Source organism: Chrysemys picta, chromosome 2 (assembly GCF_011386835.1).
Source record: "Chrysemys picta bellii isolate R12L10 chromosome 2, ASM1138683v2, whole genome shotgun sequence".
NCBI classification, from domain to species: Eukaryota; Metazoa; Chordata; order Testudines; family Emydidae; genus Chrysemys; species Chrysemys picta.
The window spans coordinates 15,824,565-15,845,931 of record NC_088792.1 but is presented as its reverse complement, the minus strand read 5'-3'; the positions used below and the strand labels follow the sequence as shown (position 1 = coordinate 15,845,931).

Below are 21,367 nucleotides of genomic sequence, written 5' to 3'. Positions count from 1 at the left end.
TTAGTCACAAATCTGCCTCAGCTACATCTGTGCAACTCCCATGGAATTCAAGAGGGGTTGCACAGTTTTATTTGAGGGCAGATTTAGACCAGTCATCCAGGATTCAAGTTCTTTCTACCACATAAAATACAATGTATATCAAACAATAGAAAAGACATTTAAAATGCATTTATACCCACTGTAAGTCACAAGAAGTAATTATTTCCCCACTACATTACTAGCTTTTTCTTTCAAATCCACTACTAAGTGTCAATAACTCACATTAATACTCATATATAATGATCTAACAGTTTGTCTACTGACTTGAGTCTATATTTGAATGTGTTTGCTTCTCAATGCTTTCATGCATTCAGAATTAGGATCTTTGCCGACACAAGCCTTTACTCTCTCTCAAATTCGGAGTCTGAGATAAAGTGATATTGATTCACAAAAATGAAAATTTATCTAGTTTTGACTCTGATTGTGGAAATGCCTATTCTTATTCTCCGCCAGAGCACAGTATTTTCATTTTCTTCCAAGCTACTAATATTGTATTTCTCTGTTTCTTTTATATTTGTCTACAGGTTCCAAAGGCCGCATGGAAAAGTGACTTTACATATTTGCAATAGATAATTGTGAAGGCCATGAGGAAAACCAAATCCTGAGCTATTATAAGTCAGTGTAGTATGGCCTTCACAACTAGCTTCAGGTAGTGTGAGTTATAGCAATGTAATCTAGATGTGCCGAGTGCACGGATTATATTCGTTAGGTCAACATATGAGAAGCAGGGGGCAAAGTTTGAATTTGGGAAGTAAGCTGAATCCTCAGAGGCTTTTTCTGTCACTAATGTGTACAATACCATATTGTGAGTGAAGGTAAAATTTCATTATTCATTATGATTATTAATTAGTGAATTAAGTGAGAAATTTCTTACCCCATAACTTTCTTTCAGTTAGCAGCTTCTCCCCAAATTCAACCCAAATTCTGTTAAATAACCAGAATATAAATTGAAATGATGGGGGGGAAGCAGTAGATGTTGTATACCTTGACTTGAGTAAGGCTTTTGATACAGTCTCACATAGCCTTCCAATAAAAAAAAAACTAGGGAAATACAACCTAGATGGAGCTATTATAAGGTGGGTGCATAACTGGTTGGAAAACCATTCCCAGAGAGTAACCATCAGTAGTTCACAGTCAAGCTGGAAGGGCATATTGAGTGAGGTGCCACAGGAATCAGTTCTGGGTCTAGTTCTGTTCAATATCTTCATCAATTATTTAGATAATGGCATAGAGAGTACACTTATAAAGTTGTGGACAATGCCAAGTTGGGAGGGGTTGCAAGAATTTTGGAGGATGGGATTAAAATTCAAAATGATCTGGACAACCTGGAGAAATGGAGTGAAGGAGATAGCATGAAATTCAATAAGGATAAATGAAAAGTACTCCACTTAGGAAGGAACAATCAGCTGCACACAGACAAAATGGGAAATGACTGCTTAGGAAGGAGTACTGCAGAAAGTGATCTAGGGGTCACAGTGGATCATAAGCCAAATATGAGTCAACTATAATACTGTTGCAAAAAAAGCAAACATTCTGGGATGTATTAGTAGGAGTGTTGTAAGCAAGACACAAAAAGTATTTCTTCTACTATACTCCATGCTGATTAGTTCTCTACTGGGAGTAGTGTATCCAATTCTGGTGGCAACATTTCAGGAAAGATGTGGACAAATTGGAGAAAGTCCAGAGAAGAGCAACAAAAATGATTGAATGTCTAGAAAACATGACCTACGAGGGAAGATAGAAAACATTGGGGTTTTTTTAGTCTGGAGAAGAGAAGATTGAGGGGGGACATGATAGTTCTCATTGACCTCTGAGGATAGGACAAGAGGCAATGAGCTTAAATTGCAGCAAGGGTGGTTTAGGTTGGACATTAGGAAAAACTTCCTGTCAGGTTGGTTAAGCACTGGAATAAATTGCCCAGGGAGGCTGTGGAATCTCCATCATTGGAGATTTTTATGAGCAGGTTAGACAAACACCTGTCAGGGATGGTCTAGATAATACTTAGTCGTGCTATGAATGCAGGGGACTGGACTAGATGACCTCTTGAGGTCCTGTCCAGTCCTATGATTCTATGTAAAAAAATGGTGGAGATATTGTTGATGACTTTAACAACCTTGTCCTGTCAGATCAAGACAAGACAAGACAAATTGCTCACAGTTCCAACATGTTTATATGTAGAAGAGACTCTTTCTGAGACCATAATGCTTGAGTCTGATGTAGGAAGTTCACACCTCAACCCAGTTTGGAGGCATCCATTATCTTCAGAGTTGGTTGAAGAGATACAAACGAAAGGCCCTTGCAAGCCTCAGAAGGGTTTAACCATCAAGAAAAGGGACATCAGAACTCAATCATATCTATGCTTTGTGTAAAGATCCACAAGTCTAGAAGGAAAGGTTACTCACCCAGTGCAGCAACTGTAGTTCTTCAAGATGTGTGTTCCTATGGGTTCTCCAGTTCAGGTGTGCAAGAGTCCCATGTACCTTCAACTGGAGATTTTCATTAGCAGTTTCCATTCAACCTGCTCTTATGCCCTACACATCTTTGTGGCCCATACCGAGGTTATACAAAGCTGCACAGGTGAACCGCCCTGAATTCCTTCTCTACCATGAAGTCCCACCAAGAAAACTCCAAAGCAGAGGGGAAGGAGGGCATATAGTGGGGCACCCAATAGGGATACACTTCTTGAAGAACTACAGTTACTGCACAGGGAGGGTTCCTTCTTCTTTGAGTAATATCCCTGTGTGCGCTCCACTTCAGGTGATTTCCAAGCAGTATCCCCAGGAAGAGGCAGTTTTGGAATAGAGTCTAGTACAGATGAAAGAATTGAGCTGCCCACTGCCACATCAGATCTAAAGGCATGATATAGTGTTTGGAGAAAGTATGTACTGAAGATCACGTAGTGGCCTTGCAAATTTCAAGTACTAGAACATTCTTAAGTAAGGTCACAGATGTTGATTGTGACTTAGTAGTGTGGACCAGAACCCAAGCAGGAGACTAAGAATCGGCAACCTCATAGCAAGTGATGATATATCCCCAAATCCATCTTGATAGTATTTGGGTAGAAACAGTGAAACCCTTAGATCTGTCTTCAGTGGAGACAAATAGTGACTCAACTTTTCCAGACTACTGTAACCCTTTCAGGAGTCTGATTTGTCTTGTGTACCCCCAAGCGTCACCTCACTTAAAAACTACTTGCTTACAAACTCAGACATAAAATACAAAAGTGTCACAGCACACTAGTACTGAGAAATTGCTTACGTTCTAATTTTTACCATATAATTACAAAATAAATCAATTGGCATATAAATATTGTACTTACATTTCAGTGTATAGTATATAGAGCAGTACAAACAAGTCATTGTCTGTATGAAATTTTAGTTTGTACTGACTTTACTAGTGTCTTTTATGTAGCCTGTTGTAAAACTTGGCAAATATCTAGATGAATAGATCTCTGGAAGACCTCTGAGTATCCCACGGGTATTTGCACCCTTGGTTAAGAACTACTGGTCTAGGAGACTTCAGGAATCATTTGGTCCTATCAAGATAGAAAGTCAGTGCTCTTCTGACATCTAAGGTATGGAAAGAAGCTTCCTGACCCGAGCTATGTGGTTTTGGGGCAAAATGGTAAATGTATGGTCTAGTTCAGGGGTTCTCAAACTGGGGGTCAGGACCCATCAGGGGGTCACGAGGTTATTACATGGGAGGGGGGTTCATAAGCTGTCAACCTCCACCCCAAACCCCACTTTGCCTCCTGCATTTATAATGGTGTTAAATATATTAAGTGTTTTTAATTTATAGGGGGGGGCACACTCAGAGGCTTGCTATGTGAAAGGGGTCACCAGTACAAAAATTTGAGAGCCACTGGTCTAGTTCATATTAAACTCAGATAAGAGCATAAGAACGGCCATACTGGGTCAGACCAAAGGTCCATCTAGCCCAATATCCTGTCTTCTGACATGGCTAATGCCGAGTGCTTCAGAGGGAATGAACAGAACAGGTAATCACCAAATGATCCATCCCCTGTCGTTCATTCCCAGATGGTACTTTAGGAAGGAATTTGGGATGTGGACATAGGGAAACTTTATCCTTGAAGAATATTGTAAAGAGAGCATCTGCCATTAAGGCCCTGATTTCCCCAACTCTTCATGCCAATTCAATGGCTATTAAAAAGGCCATCTTCATGGATAAGTATAGGAATGAGCAGGTCACCATAGGTTCAAAAGGACGCCCTGTGAGACCTCTGAGAGCTAGATTAAGATCCCAGACTGGAGCAGGGGCTTTGAGGGAAGAAGTTCCTCAGTCCTTTAATGAACCTTATAGTTGTGGAGTGAGAAAATATTGAGAACCCTTCCACTAGAGAATGGAAGACTGATATTGCAGCTAGATGAATCTTAATCAAATTATTTATTAAGCCTGTTTTCTTTCTTCAGTTGTAGCAGGCAATCTAGGATAAGTGAAGGTGAGGAAGATTCAGGTGCAATTTGCTATATTCACACCAACAGCTAAATCTGTTCCAGTTCTGAAGTACTATAGGTAGGTTCTTTCCTGCTGTACCTCTACTGAACAGGTAGACTCTATGCCCATGAACCATTGAGGAACCATGCCCTGAGGTGGAGAATCTTTAGGTTGAGATGAAGCACTTATCCCACATCTTGAGAGAGAAGATGAGGGAAGCATGGGGATTGATCATCAGACAAGGAAACAGTCAAATCAAGTAAGGCTACCATGCTTGTCTCAGTCACGTAGGGATTATCATGATTACCTTATCCTTGTCCTGCCTGATCTTTTTCATCACTTTTAGAATCAGACATGTTGGGGGGAAAATGTGTACATTGCCGAAATGTGAATATAAATTATGAAATTGGTTCATAGCGTAATTGCTTCAACACACAAACAGGGGATCTTATGCCACCCTGTCAGTTGATATAAAACATGCAGGCTACTTTGTTTGTCAAGATCTTGACTGAAGGGTTAAAATCCATGTGCATTTTATATAACATCTCTTTTTCATACCCAAAGTCCAGAGTTTGGCCTGGAGACCAGAGGCCTAGCAAATAGTGATCATCTAAGAGAAAGCTGGGGTAAACAAGATAACATTGCCTTTGCTAAGATATGCTTGGTCAGTAGAAATGCCAGATGTTGAAGCAATAACTGAATAATGATGTTTCATCCAATGTTTCAAACTGAACAAAGGATCCCTGTTCCTATTGTGTTTCTTCTGTAGGGAACGTTCTTCCCACAGATCCAACCTTGAGTTTATGAAAATTGGCACGTCAGTATAAAGATATGGCATCCTTCCACCTTCCTTCCCAGGGACCAATGTCCTGCTTTAAGACATAAAGAAGACAATCTGTATTGTCATATACTTTCACTGTTTCTTTGCTTTAACCCCTAGGAATGTACCTGTTGGACAATCAAAGGAGTTGCTGCATTCCTATGGACCCCAAATCAGAATTCAACATATATATTTTATACTAATAACATTTAATTAATACTTTGATAAAATGTTAACTGCTAACTTGAGACCATGAGCGGAGACATTATGTAACCTTTAACCATTGGCTAATGTGCTATCTTGTCTTGCTGCAAAACCTATCCTGGGGTGTGGAATTGCCTACCCGTCACTTTCCCCCACCCATGGAAAAATCTATATATTCTATTGTAATCAATTGATTGACAGTATCTCTGAGACTGATAAGCCAGGTGACACTCCGCCAGCGCGGTGTGTAATAAACTCCTATGCTTGACCTCTACACGGTGTGGATTTATGTCCTTCATTGACTTCCCTCTGATCAGAAGAAGAAAGACAGACATTTCTGACTGCCTTAGTTCCAGAAGGTGGTTGTGGAGACTGGTCTCCTGAGGTGATCATCTGCCCTGGACTGTATGAACATTGATATTTCCCTCCCTGATTTGAGTAGCAATGCATCTGTCATTATGGTGACCATCGGCATTGACCGAAGAAAGGCAATGCCAACCCCAACATTGTGGTGATCCTTCCACCAGTCTAGGGCATCTTTCATCTGGCATGGAACAGAAACTTGTATTGCTAAGCTGTGTCTGTGTGGTGAATACACTGTCCTGAGCCACCCCTGAAAGCAGCAAAAGGTATAATCTTGCATGATCTGTGATGAAAATGCAAGCCACCATGTGATCCAGGGAGCTGCAAACAAAATCTCACTGAGGACTGAAGGCTCAAATAGTCTTGATTAGGTTTGTTAAGGTTATGGGAAGATAGGCCCTGGCAGTCAGCGAATCCAAAGATGCCCCAACTAAGTGTATTTTCTGAATAAGAGTCAACACAGACTTCCTGACATTAGGCTGGAAGCCTAACTGCAAGAACAGTGAGAGCGCCCTCTGGGAGGCCAACAGCACTTCACCGAACAGCCAGTTGCTGAGGTATGGCAGTACCACAATTGCCTCTTGATAAGGGTGAGTAGCCACCATCTCCAGAACCTTTGAGAACACTCTTGTAGCTGAGGAGAGACCAAAAAGAAGTATATGATATTGGAAGTAATCCTGACCTATCACAAAATGCAAGTATTGTCTGTGAGCTGGGTGTATGGAAATGTGTCTTGTAAGTCAAGGGCTGAAAATCAATCCCCTCAGTCTAATGAAGGAATTATTGCTGCCAGAGTCACCATCCTGAATTTTTGGCACTTCACAAATTTGTTTAGGAGTTTTGGATCTAAAAATCAGTATCCACCCTCCATTTCTCTTTGGACAGAGGAAGTAACTTGAGTAGAAACCCTTCCCCGTGTAGAGCTGGGACAGGCTCCGTTACTCCTAAACAAAGGAGGTAGTTTATGTCCACTCTTAGTATGAGCTCATGAGAAAGGTTCCTAAAGAAAGGGGGCGGGGGGTGTATGTGAATCTCCAAAACTCATTTGTCTGTGATAATTCACTCCCATGTGTGTCAGAATGGGGAGATAGGAAAACGGTTGTAGCTGGCAGGCTAAAGAATGGGGAGGCTTCAAACCCGCAACCGTCCCTTCAAAACTGATATTTTGATTTTGAAGCTGGTTGTGTACTTGAACCATATGGGTGTGTGTTTCTCTTCCACTGGAACCTATGCTTCTTTCTCCGGGGTTTGATGGGTCTCTGGTTTCAGAGAAATGTATCAGAGGAAACCTGCTGCTGTATCATAGGAGATGTATGAGGTTGATCATCAGGGTGACACTCTGACTGCTCAGGTGATGTTGACCTTTGCCTTGAATTAGATGAAGATGGGGTCCTATAGCTCTGATGAAGAGAGTCCAAGGGTGCCAGTACAGCCACATCTTTGCCCATAAGGAAATTGCATGGCTGCCCAAGGAGAAGGAAACCAGGAGCAGAGGAAGGTTCATAATAATTACAAGTTGACTGCTGCAGTCTGATTTGAGAATGAACCTCTGATGAGAGATAGGCAGGTGAGGAAGAAGGAGATCCCTCCAAACTTGCCCCAGAAGCTGAAGAAAATACATATTTTTCTGAATAAGGACTTTGAGGAGTCTTCATTAAGTGAGTTTCAGACCCAAAAGTTAGAAGTTCAATAGACGGTATTTATGATTCACTTATATACAGTTCCAATAATGGATTTTCAGCATAAGCCACTAGAGGTGATTTTGGATGATCAGATACAACTAAATCTGATTGTATGGTGAATGAAGGACCTGAAATAACTGGTACCGAAGCTGGAGCGGTAGAACTTATCAGTACATGCAGCATTAAAGAGAAAAGAGACCTGGAGGCAGCATCCTTGACCTTAAATGGCACCTGGGCACTTGGTACTGAACCCATGCGCCCTGATGGACCATGTACAGTAGATGGTACCATAACATTCCGAGGTAGTTTTGAGGCTTCAGTACCATCAGAAGATTCTCTCTTTAACAGTTCTGAGCTCTTAGTCATATGATTCAGGGCTTCTAAGGGCACTTTTCTATGCCTTGAAGTCCCTTTTGAAGCTTAAGGTGATCTTGCCTTCTTTTTCCTTGAAGGACCGGGAGAATGAAATCTGTAGCTCTTTTCAGCCAAATATCTTCTAACAACCACAGGAGCATTTCTTGTTGAGGGAATACTGGAGACAAACTGGTCCGAATGACCAGGATCGGAATCAGGTCTCATGGATCTGCCCAGGAGATACATCCGGAGTTTAATCTCCCAGGTCATTTGAAACCACTGGCCAAAAGAACAGCAGATTGCACATTTACTAGGAATATGCCACTTATCTAGACAGTAAAGACACTTTTCATGTGGCTGGTATAGCAACAATACATGAACGTCATGTTTTGAAACAGGGAGATTTAGGAGCCAACATAGCTGCTTATCATCCAGTACCAATACCTAACTGAATGTTAAAACTAATACTAGAAGTAGTAACAAAAGACCTACTCTAAAGCGAATTGACAAAAAAAAAAAAAAAAAAATACACACACACCACTCTTTACAAGAGATTGAGCTACCCAAGTTTAAAACATAGATAAGTGCGCTTAAATTTGCCATTATGGCTAAAAAGTTATAAAGTGCTCTCTTGACAAACACTCCTAATGTACAATTGGTATTTTAATGATCAGCACATGAAGAGCAACAATGTAAGCAAAAGAAAGGACCCAGATTGTAGTAGAGTTCTTGCTATAAGGAGTACAAAGAAAAAAGTGAGAATCTAGTGAAAAATTGCCAAAAGGAATGATTTTTAAAAAAATGTATTATTCTCTGTATCGACCCATTTTTCACCAATCCACCACAAAAAATTCAAACTGTGCTCATAGTTTATATTCTATGTTTCATTTGGTGCCATTTCAATGAGACTTTTACAAAATAGGTAGTTAAAGCTCCTGTTAAAACTGAATTCTTAAATGTAACCTTAACTATGGTGCTGTGCAACATAATGAAAACAAAACCATATAAAATATTGTCACCTTACATCCTTGATATTCACAATAGTTGATATTCACAATAGATGGTTGCTTTATTTACTCTTACCCTCATCCCTTCAAACCGTGACAATGCTCTTAATGGTCTCAAAGCTCGGAGAGTCCTAAGAGATTTCATGGCTCCTATTTTGGAATTTCCAAGGAACTTATCTATGAGGGTTACTAAAGAGACCTGAATGAAGACACAAAGTAAAAGTCCAAAATGTTAGCGCAATCCTACCGTCCTCCTCTCCTCTTCTTTTGTTTTAACTCTTGTTTAAAAAATAAATCTTACTAGTGGAAGTGTGAATAAACAGCCTGTATAGCACAAGTAGAAATGCATCTTAAATGGACACTGACAATTAAAAAATAACAGGTGAAATCTTGGTCCCATTGAAATTAATAGTAAAATACCCATTCTCTTTAGTGGTGCCAAGATTTCACCCAATACATTTTAACAAAACAAATGCATTTATCTGAGTTATTAACGCTACCTGAGATTATTAAAGATGGAGGAATTTTGAATCCAACATTTTAAACAGCGATTTTCATTGCCCAAATTCAGACAGCTTGAAGAGTCCTGATTTTCAGATGATAGGTGCTCAGCACTTTCTAAAAATCAGTTCCCCTTCAAGGTACATCCAAAAAAGAAGAGTGAACATTTTGTTGCTGTATCCAGTTCACAGAATTGTTCAAATGCAATACTTACATCTACAATAAGGAAATCAAGCCAACACCAGGCATTGGTGAAATACTTCCTGAAGCCATAAGCCAGCCATTTCAGAAACATTTCCAAGACAAAGATATAAGTGAAGACTTGATCAAGAAATTCCAACATGGTTTTAATGTTTTTTCTGTTTTGAAGATGAATATCTTCAAATGCCTGGAATAATGAAGATTAAAATATTCCACTGAAACTCTGTAGATTGGGATTATATTTAATGTGCTGAGATGACAGATGTATGCACTTTTCATTATGAAACGCCAAACCACATGAAACTTGGAGGCTCATCCTGCAAACAGTTAACTTTGCACATAAGAATAGTCCCAATGAAGGTGATCATTACAGTTGGCTAAAAATACAGAATTTGTTTTCCATGATTTTGGAAAAGTTTTTTTGTTTCACAGAATAGAATCCAGAAAAAGTTTCATTTGAGAAAATGCCAAAATGCTTTGTTTAGACATTTTTTGATCTAGAACAGCAAATGTCCTACTGTTCATGTTTATTCATATTTTCACTGCATCATTCAGGGATGGAGGTGAGGCAGGTAAGATGGGGAGGGTGAGTGGAGGAGAGAAGGGATCCCTTCAGCATTCCCTAAGTTGCTGCCAACCTCTGTCATACTGGAGTACTTCATTGTGGTGGCACAGCGACTGGATGTAGCTCCCTATCACCACTGTGACAGTGACTCCCTAGAAGCGAGAGAGGGAGTTGGGGGCCACCTTTGTGGTCCCACTTGAGATGGCAGCATCCAGAGTTGCTGCTCTTCCCAACATCGGGCTAGCAACCTAGTACTCACTCTCTTGCAAGTGCAGCTTACACCACATTAACCAGCTCCTACTTTGGAGGAGTGGGACCAGGCATAGTATGCCTGTGAGCAGTACTCAGAAGAAACAGCAGTTGCAGGGAGACTGGGAACATGCACTTTCAGCACAGGAGCTACCAATCGAGGCCTGAGGACACCACCAGGCTCAGCTGGAGGAGCAGAGGGAGGAGTTCATTTGAGTGCAGGCTGAGGCCACCGCCCTGATTCTCAGCACAATGTTGTAAAAAATTTTGGGTTCCCTAAAATTATTTTTTTTTGGAGAAAACAAGTTTTGCCAAACATTTTTTCAACCAGGTCTAGTGACAATAATGAAAAGAACATATTAGATACTATGGAAGAGCTACAAAATATTATCATATGCAAGGAACAATCCTGGCTCCATATATATATAGTCAATCTTCATTAAAGTTGTATTTTGTGACACAAAAATCTGTTTGTGGCAGACAAAGTGGTTACAAGCGGTGAGATGGGGGATGAGAAAAATGTAAAGATGGGTGGTGGAAATGCCAACTCTGATATCTCTTATGCTTCCTCAAATCCTGCATCAGCATAAATAAGTCCTCTAAGTATCAAAGCTGAAAGGACTTGGTATGTGGTCATTGTTTTAATGATGAAATAATCTTACAAATTGTTGTTTGTTTCAAGAAGGGAACAGCAGGTTCTTATTTAGAATTGTGTATGCATTTCAGCTCTAGGAACCTTCCTGGAGAGCTGACATGATTCTTCACTTAGGGAAGAACATCAAAGAAATCAGGATCTTGGAAGCAGAATTTTGAGAGAGATCAGCAGCAGATGTAAAGCAGCTGAGGAACATCACATGTTACATGTGGACGTTTGGGAGTTCCATCACCTGTCTCTGAAAATCCTAATACAAGTATAAACAGGTGTCCCTGTTACAAATATAGGCCTGTTCTGCACTAACACGGTAAGTTGATCTAAATTATGCTAGTTAAGTTATGTAAGAAACATAATTTAAGTCAACATAGCTCTCCCATCGACATAGCTTCAACCTTTCGGCAGGGCTGGTGCAACCATTTAGGTGACCTAGGCTCACCTAGAGTGCTAGGATTTGGGTGCATTTTCTTCGGCAGGGACTGAGGCAGCCCGATCTTCGGCCGCCCCGGTCGCCGCCGGCATTTAGGCGGAGGGAGCTGGGGCAGTGGAGCGCGCAGAGGGCTGCCTGCAGCAGGGGGGGGGGCAGCACGCAGGGGAACTCCCCGCCCCAGCTCACCCCTGCCCCGCCTCCTCCCCGAGCATGCCGTGGCTGCTTCACTTCTCCCGCCTCCCAGGCTTGTGGCGCCAATCAGCTTAGGCACCGCAAGCCTGGGAGGCGGGAGAAGTGAAGCAGTGATGGCGTGCTCGGGGAGGAGGCGGGGCAGGGGTGAGCTGGGGTGGGGGGATGCCTCAGGGTGGAGGCTGGGGAGCTGCCCTGGGGGGGGGGGTGCCTCAGGGCAGAGGGGGGAGCTGCCAAGGGGGGAAGGGGGCGCGCAAGGTGGAAGTTTTGCCTGGGGCACGAAACTTCCTTCCACCAGCCCTGCCTTTCGGGGAGATGTAGTACTGAAGTCGACGGGAGAGTGCTCTTGCATCGACTTATCACGTCTGCATCAGACCAGCTAAATTGATGCCTGCTGCATCACTCACAGCAACACTGAAGTATCCCATAGGTGAAGACAACCCCATAGACTCAGTCAACTACAGACCTAGATGACTATCACAAAGTTTCATTACAGGCCTAGAAATTTCCTGGATACAATCTGTGAAACAAACAGTCAAATTCTGAGGTGAGTCTAAGAAAATGTAATCCTAGAGAGAAACTAAGTTAGTTAAACCTAGGTAAGGCCCCTCAATATGTAAGTTACACAAACTTAGACTCACACTAAACTCAGACTTGCACCAATTTACCAACTTGTAGCTTACAGTCACCCACACACATACATGCATCACTTCTGTCCCAAAGAATTTTATTTTTGGTGGATTCTAGGGGAATAATATATTTTCATATAGGCACAAAATTCTGCAGTATTGTTGTAGCCATGTTGGTTTTAGGATATTAGAGAGACAAGGTGAATGAGGTAATATCTTTTATTGGACCAACTTATGTTGGTGAAAGAGACGGTCACAGAGTCAGGTCTATCCCCCCAGCCTGTCACCAGTTTCCTGGGAGTGACCCCTTTTGTGTGCCAGGCCCCAAGGACCTACACAATTCCACAGAGGCAGGCCCATGGTCTCTAAGACTGGCCTTTGGCACCAGCATCCCCTGTCTCTCTCCATGGATTCCTGCAGTGAATCCAGCCAAACTAGAGTCCTGTGTGAGGCTCTCAGTGAGCATTTACAGTGACACAGTCAGTCTTTTCAAAACAAGGTAACCATTTATTAGTCACCTGTTTCTGAAAATCCTTAACTTCTACCTCTCAGTGTTCAGCTAAGCCATAGTCCCTCCTGGCCAAGCCTTGATGAGCCAGCCAAGTTGTGATGGACTCCATCTCTGGCTCTCTCTCCTCTTTGTCCCGCAGATCTGGGCTCCCGAGTCCCTGCAAAAAGCTCCTTTCTACCAGTCACCTGACACATTGTTCTCCAGCTCAGCTCACAAGTCCTGCTTCCTGGGGTTTCCTTCTGTTAGAGATGATTGTTCAGTCACTGGGGCATCTCTTTGTCTTGCTGGACCCTCTGTTGATTTGGGTCAGTTTGGGCCAGTTTTTTTAATGACTGTATTCATTCCTCCGCAGACAGCCAGGGGACACACACACACACACACACCTCCTGCATTGTTCCAGGAGCAGTGTTAACCCTTTTGGACCCACTTGGAACATAAGAACGGCCATACTGGGTCAGATCTAAGTTCCATCTAGCCCAGTATCCTGTCTTTCCACAGTGGCCAATGCCAGGTGCCCCAGAGGGAATGAACAGAACAGGTAATCATCAAGTGATTCATCCCCTGTTCGTATTTTTTCACACAATGCACAATCAACCTGTGGAACTACTTGCCAGAGGATGTTGTGAAGGCCAATACTATAACAGGGATAAAAAAAAGAACTAGATAAGTTCATGGAGGATAGGACCAACAATGGCTATTAGCCAGGATGGACAGGGATGGTGTCCCTAGCCTCCATTTGCCAGAAGCTGGGAATGGGCGACAGGGGATGGATCACTTGATGATTACCTGTTCTGTTCATTCCCTCTGGGGCACCTGGCATTGGTCACTGTTGGAAGAAGGATACTGGGCTAGATGTACCTTTGGTCTGATCCAATATGGCTGTTCTTATGCTTGATTTTAATGAAGCACCTAAAAATGATAATCTATGCATTTGAAACAACTGCCACAGAAAAGTCACAGCAAAACCAATATACGAGCAGAATGGAAATCTGTCATGTGACTAACAGTACTTTACAGTCATTATAAAAAAGAAGTTACCCCTATGCTAAGTAATTTTTCCCTCTCCCAACCAGTCTGAAAATACACCTTTCTGCCCTAAGCAAAAAAGTCATGTCTTGGATATTAAATTAAAGCTACGTAACACCCCTGCATACAATTATAATTCAACCTGAGATGAGATTAAGTAAAAATTTACCAGGGCACCGCTGCTCAGCAGGATCATGAATATGATAAAGCTTTCAAACCAGCTATGTTCAACAACTTTGTAGCAGGTTTTCCTCAGGTTCCACCACATTTTGCCTGGAAACTTTGTGGTATTCACCACACAGCAAGGGAAATATCGAACACAGCCTGAAAGAGGGACACGTGTTACATGAGTACCCAGGGCAGCCATGGAAATTTCTGGGTTCAGGGGAAAGTCTTTAGTTCCTCAAACTTGTCTGTCTCCTCTTTCTCAGTCCTTTATTATTTGAAAGCAAACTACAAAATTATTTTTCAGCAATTAGGAATATCTTGCACCCATTAGTGAGCTACCTTCCAGCTCACTGGAAATCGGTAAGAACACTGGGAATGCTCTCGGAATGCTGATGGCTGGGTTTACAGAACAAAGCAAAACAACAGGATGGACCTCATGGCATTGGAGATTTACCAGCTATCTCAACACCATGACTAGCATTGAGAGATGGAAGAACAGCACAACTGGCACAAGCAGTCATTGTATTTTAGAAATTAGAGATAAAGATAATCTGTAGGGTCATCTAGTCCATCCCCCTTGACTGCAGGATTGTTTCCTACCTTGTCATTTCTAGTCATTTATCCATTCTATGTTCAAATGTACAAACTGACTGCGTTTCTACTATATAACTTGTATGACTAGTCAACTGTCTAGTTTGATCTTACAATTTAGGAAAATGTAGGTTGAATATTGGGAAAAGTTTCCTTTCAATCTCAGCACATCATTCTGTAGTGGCGAGGACTCACCAGTGTGGCACCTCCTTCGGGTCATCCTGGGAATTAGCTCTTGTCCAGCCCAGAGCGCTCTCTGCAGGCAGGTGTCTCACCTGCCTTAGGGCTCCCCATGTCCCTCCCAGACCCTGGTGCCCCTTTCCTCAGGGTTCTGCCCCTGCAGTACCCCCACTGTGGGTCTTTCCTCCCAGGGGAACCCCTAACCTTCTAAACCCCCCTTGCCTCAGTGGCTACTGCCAGTCATCATCCAGCCACCTTTCCCTGGGGCAGACTGCAGTCTGTAATGGCCACTCATCATCAGCAAAGGGATAGGACCTGCTGCCTTTGCCTTCACCAGGCTGCCCTTCTGCAGCCCCAGTAACTTCATAGGAGGGATAGCTCAGTGGTTTGAGCATTGGCCTGCTAAACCCAGGGTTGTGAGTTCAGTCCTTGAGGGGGCCACTTGGGGATCTGGGGCAAAATCAGTACTTGGTCCTGCTAGTGAAGGCAGGGGGCTGGACTCGATGACCTTTCAAGGTCCCTTCCAGTTCTAGGAGATGGGATATCTCCATTAATTTAATTAAAAAAAAAAAAAGCCTGCAGCCTGGGGGTTTACCAGGCTAGAGCTCCCCAGTGTCCTTTGCCCTTCCCCAGCACTGCTCCGCCTCAGGTACCTCACTCCAGGGCTAGAGTGAGACTCCCCTGTCTCCTGGCCCAACAGCCCTTTCATCCAGGTCAGCTGTGGCCTGATTAAACCAGCCACACCTGTGGCTGCTTCCCCAATCAACCTAGCTTGGCTGCTTTTAGCCCCTGTTCTGCAGGAGTGGGGCAGCTGCCCCACCTCACACTCATATACTTTTTAGTACTTATTTAATTATAGCTGTGGCAGGTAGAAGTGCCTATTATTAAGGTTGCCTGACACTTCCCATTATAAAACCCCCTTTTCAGTTCCCTTATAACTTTGCCAAACTTTAACCATTTGGGCTGAAATTTTCCTTGTTGGGTGTCTACCACAAGCCTGTGCAACCTTAATTTGGCTCTTTGTGCATATGGACTATGATACAGTCTTTAATTACATGATCACATACTTTTTCCCCCCCCCACTGGACCCTGGTCTGATTCAGTGCATAAGGATGGACCTGCTCTGGGGATGAATAAGGGTTGTGGTAATGAAGAAAAGTGTTATCTGTAGGATCCTTGCCTCATTTATTCCAAAAGCCAAATGTTGTATAGTGCATGAGGCAGTGGACTGCAGGAAGAGAAAGGATGGCCTCATGGTTAAGGCAGGTGAATGATGCCTGGGGAATTAGACTATACCTCTGTCTCTGCCACAGACTTCTTATGTGGTGCTAGTCAAGCCACTTAAACCAATCTTTTCACAGGTGGTCACTAACTATATGCTCCTCATTCTCTGGGTTCCTAACAGAAGACCATGGGGGGGTCTCATGAGCAGAAGTGCTGAGCACACACAACCAGTAACTGAAATTAATGTGATCTGTGCTTTGAACATAGGAAGTGCTATATAATGCTAAATACTCTGAAAAATCAGGTCGTAGGTGTCTCCAATTGGGCACCCAAAATTAGTGGATATTTTTGAACTTAATCTCCCTGAGTCTCAGTTTCCCATCTGTAAAATGGGGAAAATGCCATCCCCTCACCTTACAGAGGTGTTGTGGGGACATATTAACTACTGTTTGTGAGGTATCAGAGGGGTAGCCATGTTAGTCTGAATCTGTAAAAAGCAACAGAGGGTCCTGTGGCACCTTTAAGACTAACAGAAGTATTGGGAGCATAAGCTTTCATGCGTAAGAACCTCACTTCTTCAGATGCAAGTGTCTTGCATCTGAAGAAGTGAGGTTCTTACCCACGAAAGCTTATGCTCCCAAAACTTCTGTTAGTCTTAAAGGTGCCATAGGACCCTCTGTTGCTTTTTACTGTTTGTGAAGCACTCATGTACTATAGTGATAAGCACCAGAGAAAAGCCCATGAGGAATTTAATAATGCTGTCTTCATAGGAGATTTTGAATAGTGTACAGTAAATAAGGCATGGGACCACATACTGATCAACAAAGAGAAAACAAAATATTGAATAGCTGCTTATCAAGTGAGAATCATCCATTCTGTGCACTGAAGGAGGCAGGGATGCTATAAAAAAATAGTATGTGATCATGTAATTAAAGAATGTATCATAATGCATATACACAAAGGGGCCAAGTTAAGGTTAATTTACGTAAGAGCCTTTGGTGAGGGACCTTGTCAAAGGCTTTCTGGAAATCTAAGTATACTATGTCCACTGGATCCCCCTTGTCCACATGTTTGTTGACCCCTTCAAAGAACTCTAATAGATTAGTAAGACATTATTTCCCTTTAGAGAAACCATGTTGACTATTGCTCAACAATTTATAGAATCATAGAATATCAGGGTTGGAAGGGACCTCAGGAGGTCATCTAGTCCAACCCCCTGCTCAAAGCAGGACCAATCCCCAAATAAATCATCCCAGCCAGGGCTTTGTCAAGCCGGGCCTTAAAAACCTCCAAGGAAGGAGACTCCACCACCTCCCTAGGGAACCCATTCCAGTGCTTCACCACCCTCCTAGTGAAATAGTGTTTCCTAATATCCAAACTGGACCTCCACCACTGCAACTTGAGACCATTGCTTCTTGTTCTGTCATCTGCCACCACTGAGAACAGCCGAGCTCCATCCTCTTTGGAACCCCCCTTCAGGTAGTTGAAGGCTGCTATCAAATCCCCCCTCATTCTTCACTGGGCCGAGCCCGCGGCCTCCTCCTATTTACTTGTCCCTGGGTCCCATCACATCAGGACTTGCTGACCCACAAGACTCTGTCCTTTGCCCCCGTGACTCATTGTCCTGGATAATTGTTGATGAGGGCCCTTATCAGGAGCCTTTGGGAACTCCAGGTGTTCTTCAATGTGTCTGACAATTTTATTCTTTACTATTGTTTCGACTAATTTGCCCAGTACTGACATGTTTTACCCTGTTACTTCTACTACAGACAGTTCAGGGAGACTACTGTTGGCTCTGAGTAATAACTGATATAAAGTAGGGGTTTGGATGAAATGTTAATAAATTTAATTTTTTCTCTAGTGAAAACCACAGTATTCTTAGTTTTGGCTAGAAGGAGCCAGCTGTGAAAATTAAAATAAGCATTGAGTACAAATTTTGACATGAAGTAAACTTGTAAAGCTTTGCAGCAATTTAAATTGTGCTTCTGGACTTACCATCTTACAGAAAGGAGTACTTGTGGCACCTTAGAGACTAACAAATTTATTAGAGCATAAGCTTTCGTGGGCTACTGCCCACTTCTTTGGATGCATAGCCCACGGAAGCTTATGGTCTAATAAATTTGTTAGTCTCTAAGGTGCCACAAGTATCCCTGTTCTTTTTGCGGATACAGACTAACACGGCTGCTACTCTGCATCTTACAGAAATTCAGCTGAATACTAACAAGTTCTCTGCGCCTGTTTCATGTGTGTTTGACTATTACACAGATCTATGGATGAAAAGTTCTATGCAATTACTCAGTAATTATATTATTATTAAATACTTTGCAAGCAGACAGAGTGCCTTGGTGTTGAGTGCCTGAGTGTCTCAACATTACCTAGGAGAACAGGCTGCTTTGGATTGTTTGTCTCACTTCCTAGTCATAGTGAAATTAGCAGATCCTTACCTTCTGGAAAACAGTTATCAGGTTCTTTTACGAATTCAGCCAGCTCAGAGATCTGTTTCAGAAACTCCTCAGGATTTGTCAGATCCACTGTGCTGCCTTCAGAACAGCTGATGTCATCCAGGTGCTTTGCAAGAGAAGATAATGTATCATTTTTTTGTTTAAAGTAGTCACTGTGCTTTCAAATAAACTGAATGCTCTTCTTACTACATTCTGTTGCACACCAGAAGCAACTACAACAGTACAGTCATCATCAGAAGGGTGCCCTCTGGTTGTTGTGAAGGAAACTGCAGCCCCCTGCTCATTGGTAAGGGTGCTCTGAACACTGCAGCCCAGTTGGCTGGGGTTGGTTAATTTCAGCTGAGCTTCGCCTGTCTTGCCAGCCTGGATTTGAGCCGACAGGTTAGTGAAAGGGAGAGCCCAGAACCAGGGGGAAGAGAGCATTCACCTGACCTGAGCTTGGCACTGCAGGGAGCCAAGAAAGTAGATTTAAAAACAAAAATCTGCTAGCCGGACACCCCCACCCCCGTTTCCAGGGTTTCATTTCTGAAAACAGCTGGGCAGGTAACCCCAGGCCAAGCCAGGGGAAGGAGTAAAGGGGAAACAAAGTCAAGCTAGCTCCATCTTTGATCCTGTAGTAAGGGCTTCATCCCTGGAGGCACAGTGCCCCCCCTCCCTGCTGCATTGGGGCACGTGGCCCTGTCTCATCCCACCCCACCTTCCATCCTTGCGGCTCTCCTCACTGGCTAACCTGCCTCCCCTGCCCAGCCCGCTTCATTAGCCATCTTTCCCTGCATCACAGGGTGTGCTACCTACTATGGAACGGTGAGAAAGAACACATTTGGGTAAAAACAAGCCCTGGTTAATGTGCTGCTCTCTCTAAAGTGCGCCAGGCTTTAGCAAAGTATTTAATTAGCCTCCACAAACTTCTTTTCCTCACCTGCAGATTATAGTGATTTTAGCCCAAGAAGCCCTGGAATGCGATTCCTTCTGAGGACATGCTCAATTGAGACGTAATGACATTGACTTGGTATACAACAGAATGAATAAGAAGAGCATAGGATGGATTTTATTAACACTATTGAGCTGCTTGTGAATGATTTTGTGACTATACATATTGGTGACTTCTTTCTCTGAAAGTCACTGTAATTGGCAGTGAAAGTTGCTAGATTTGTCACTGGTCACTTTGACACTTATTTTCTCGCTAGGGAAACCAAAAAGTCACTAAATCTAGTGACAAAATAGCTAAGTTGGCAACATTCTGGTGGAATGGACTTTCTCCCCTGAAATATCTCCACATCAACTTAAAGCCAAAGCTAGATTTAAAGGTACTAGATTAATCACTGTAATAAAACTTGCATATGGGAATGATTCCAACTTTTCTTGAATTAAGTGCATATAGTTCTCAAACACAGACAGGCTTTAAAACATTTCACTAGTTAGAGCTGAAAACAATTAAAACCAGCGCACTCCACCTGGGGAAAAAGAGAGAGAGAGAGAGACAGACAGAGAAATGAAAATACAGTATAGTTTATTCAGAGTCCTATTTGGTAGAGCTCTATACATTTCTGTTCAGAATGAAAGTACTGTAAAATGCCCTCGATAATTTACACGAATTAGAACATGTAATCACATAAAACATAATGTATTCTCCACTGGCATAGACTTCCTTGTATTCCAGCATATTTCACACTTCACACCACTAGAGATGTATGAATAATTCATAACAAATTATTTATTCAGTGAATTCTGCCACTTTTTCTGTTTCCAAATTGCTGATGAACAATTTGTGATTTTCTTGAATATGTTCCTTATTCAAAATTATTCTCCAAAGACTTGTGTAAATAATCATGAGTTTTAATTTTTTACTTTTTGTGAGCAGTTCATTTAAAATATTCTGTATTTGAAATCTGAGCTGTTTTGATTGGACATATAGACAGCATTGTATGTGTCCACTTCCTGACTAGAGGAGTATAACCCTTAGATATTCAGCTTGGAAAATTGTTTTTAAGATTACATATACAAAATTAATTTAATGTGTTTTGAAATTATACAGAAAAAAGACTGGAAACACCAGAATGGTCCCTGAAACCATTTTCTGGGACAAAACATTTTTGGTAATTCAGATGTCAAGTAGACAATGTTAATTTTATAGGTAATGTTTCTAAATCAAAGGCAACTCAGAACCCAGTTTCTCTTCCTAATAAAGTTTTTAATTAATATTTATAAATACAGCATTTTGTCATTTCCATTCATAGAGATCCAACTATTCCACCCTTAACCAATGAGACAGAATACTTTAAGCTAACTATAACTGAGCCAAGTAAATTTATCAGTCATGTTATGATGCAAATATTAATTAAAAATGGAACTATGATGAACACCTGCATGGCTAAGATATCTGAGGCCTTCCCAATACGCGAAGAAAGAGTTCTTGTGCTTTAAACACAAAATAGAATAATAAAGATAACATTTATTGTACAACATTATTTTTGAGTCATTATCTTTATTAGATTCCAAAAAACTGAAACAGAACCTACAGGAATTGGCCAATGTTGGTGATTTCATGTTAGGTAAGAACATGGTGTTACCTCTTTTTGTCTTTGTGAAGATTCATCCTTCCTTTGTTTACATACGTTAAACTCACTTAAGTCTTCGGAGAAAACCTCAGATCCTTTACTCCAAACTCCTGGGCTTTTACATTGCTCTCCCCTCTGCCTCAAGTGGTTTTCCTGCTGAAGATAATCTAAGATGGGTTTATTTTATTTTCTCTTTTCTTTTTTGTGGCAGAGGGATAGCACAGTTAATTTTAAAGTAGAACACTCCAAATGGAACACAAAGCACCTTGAACTGCTCACTTGTAGTCTTGGGGAAAAGTGGGAAAAG

At 42.1% G+C, this 21,367-nt stretch overlaps 1 protein-coding gene across 1 annotated transcript in view; it reads right to left on the bottom strand.

Annotated features, from left to right (window-relative positions):
* Positions 1-21,367, bottom strand: part of LOC101949928 (sodium channel protein type 5 subunit alpha-like) — a 101,228-nt gene that overhangs the window by 19,888 nt on the left and 59,973 nt on the right. The window contains exons 18-22 of the mRNA XM_065582692.1: positions 21,073-21,213; positions 18,485-18,608; positions 14,047-14,201; positions 9,640-9,813; positions 9,001-9,123 (exon numbers count right to left, since the gene is read on the bottom strand). Of these exons, the coding sequence (XP_065438764.1) occupies positions 9,001-9,123; positions 9,640-9,813; positions 14,047-14,201; positions 18,485-18,608; positions 21,073-21,213 (717 nt within the window). The remainder of the gene's footprint in view (positions 1-9,000; positions 9,124-9,639; positions 9,814-14,046; positions 14,202-18,484; positions 18,609-21,072; positions 21,214-21,367) is intronic.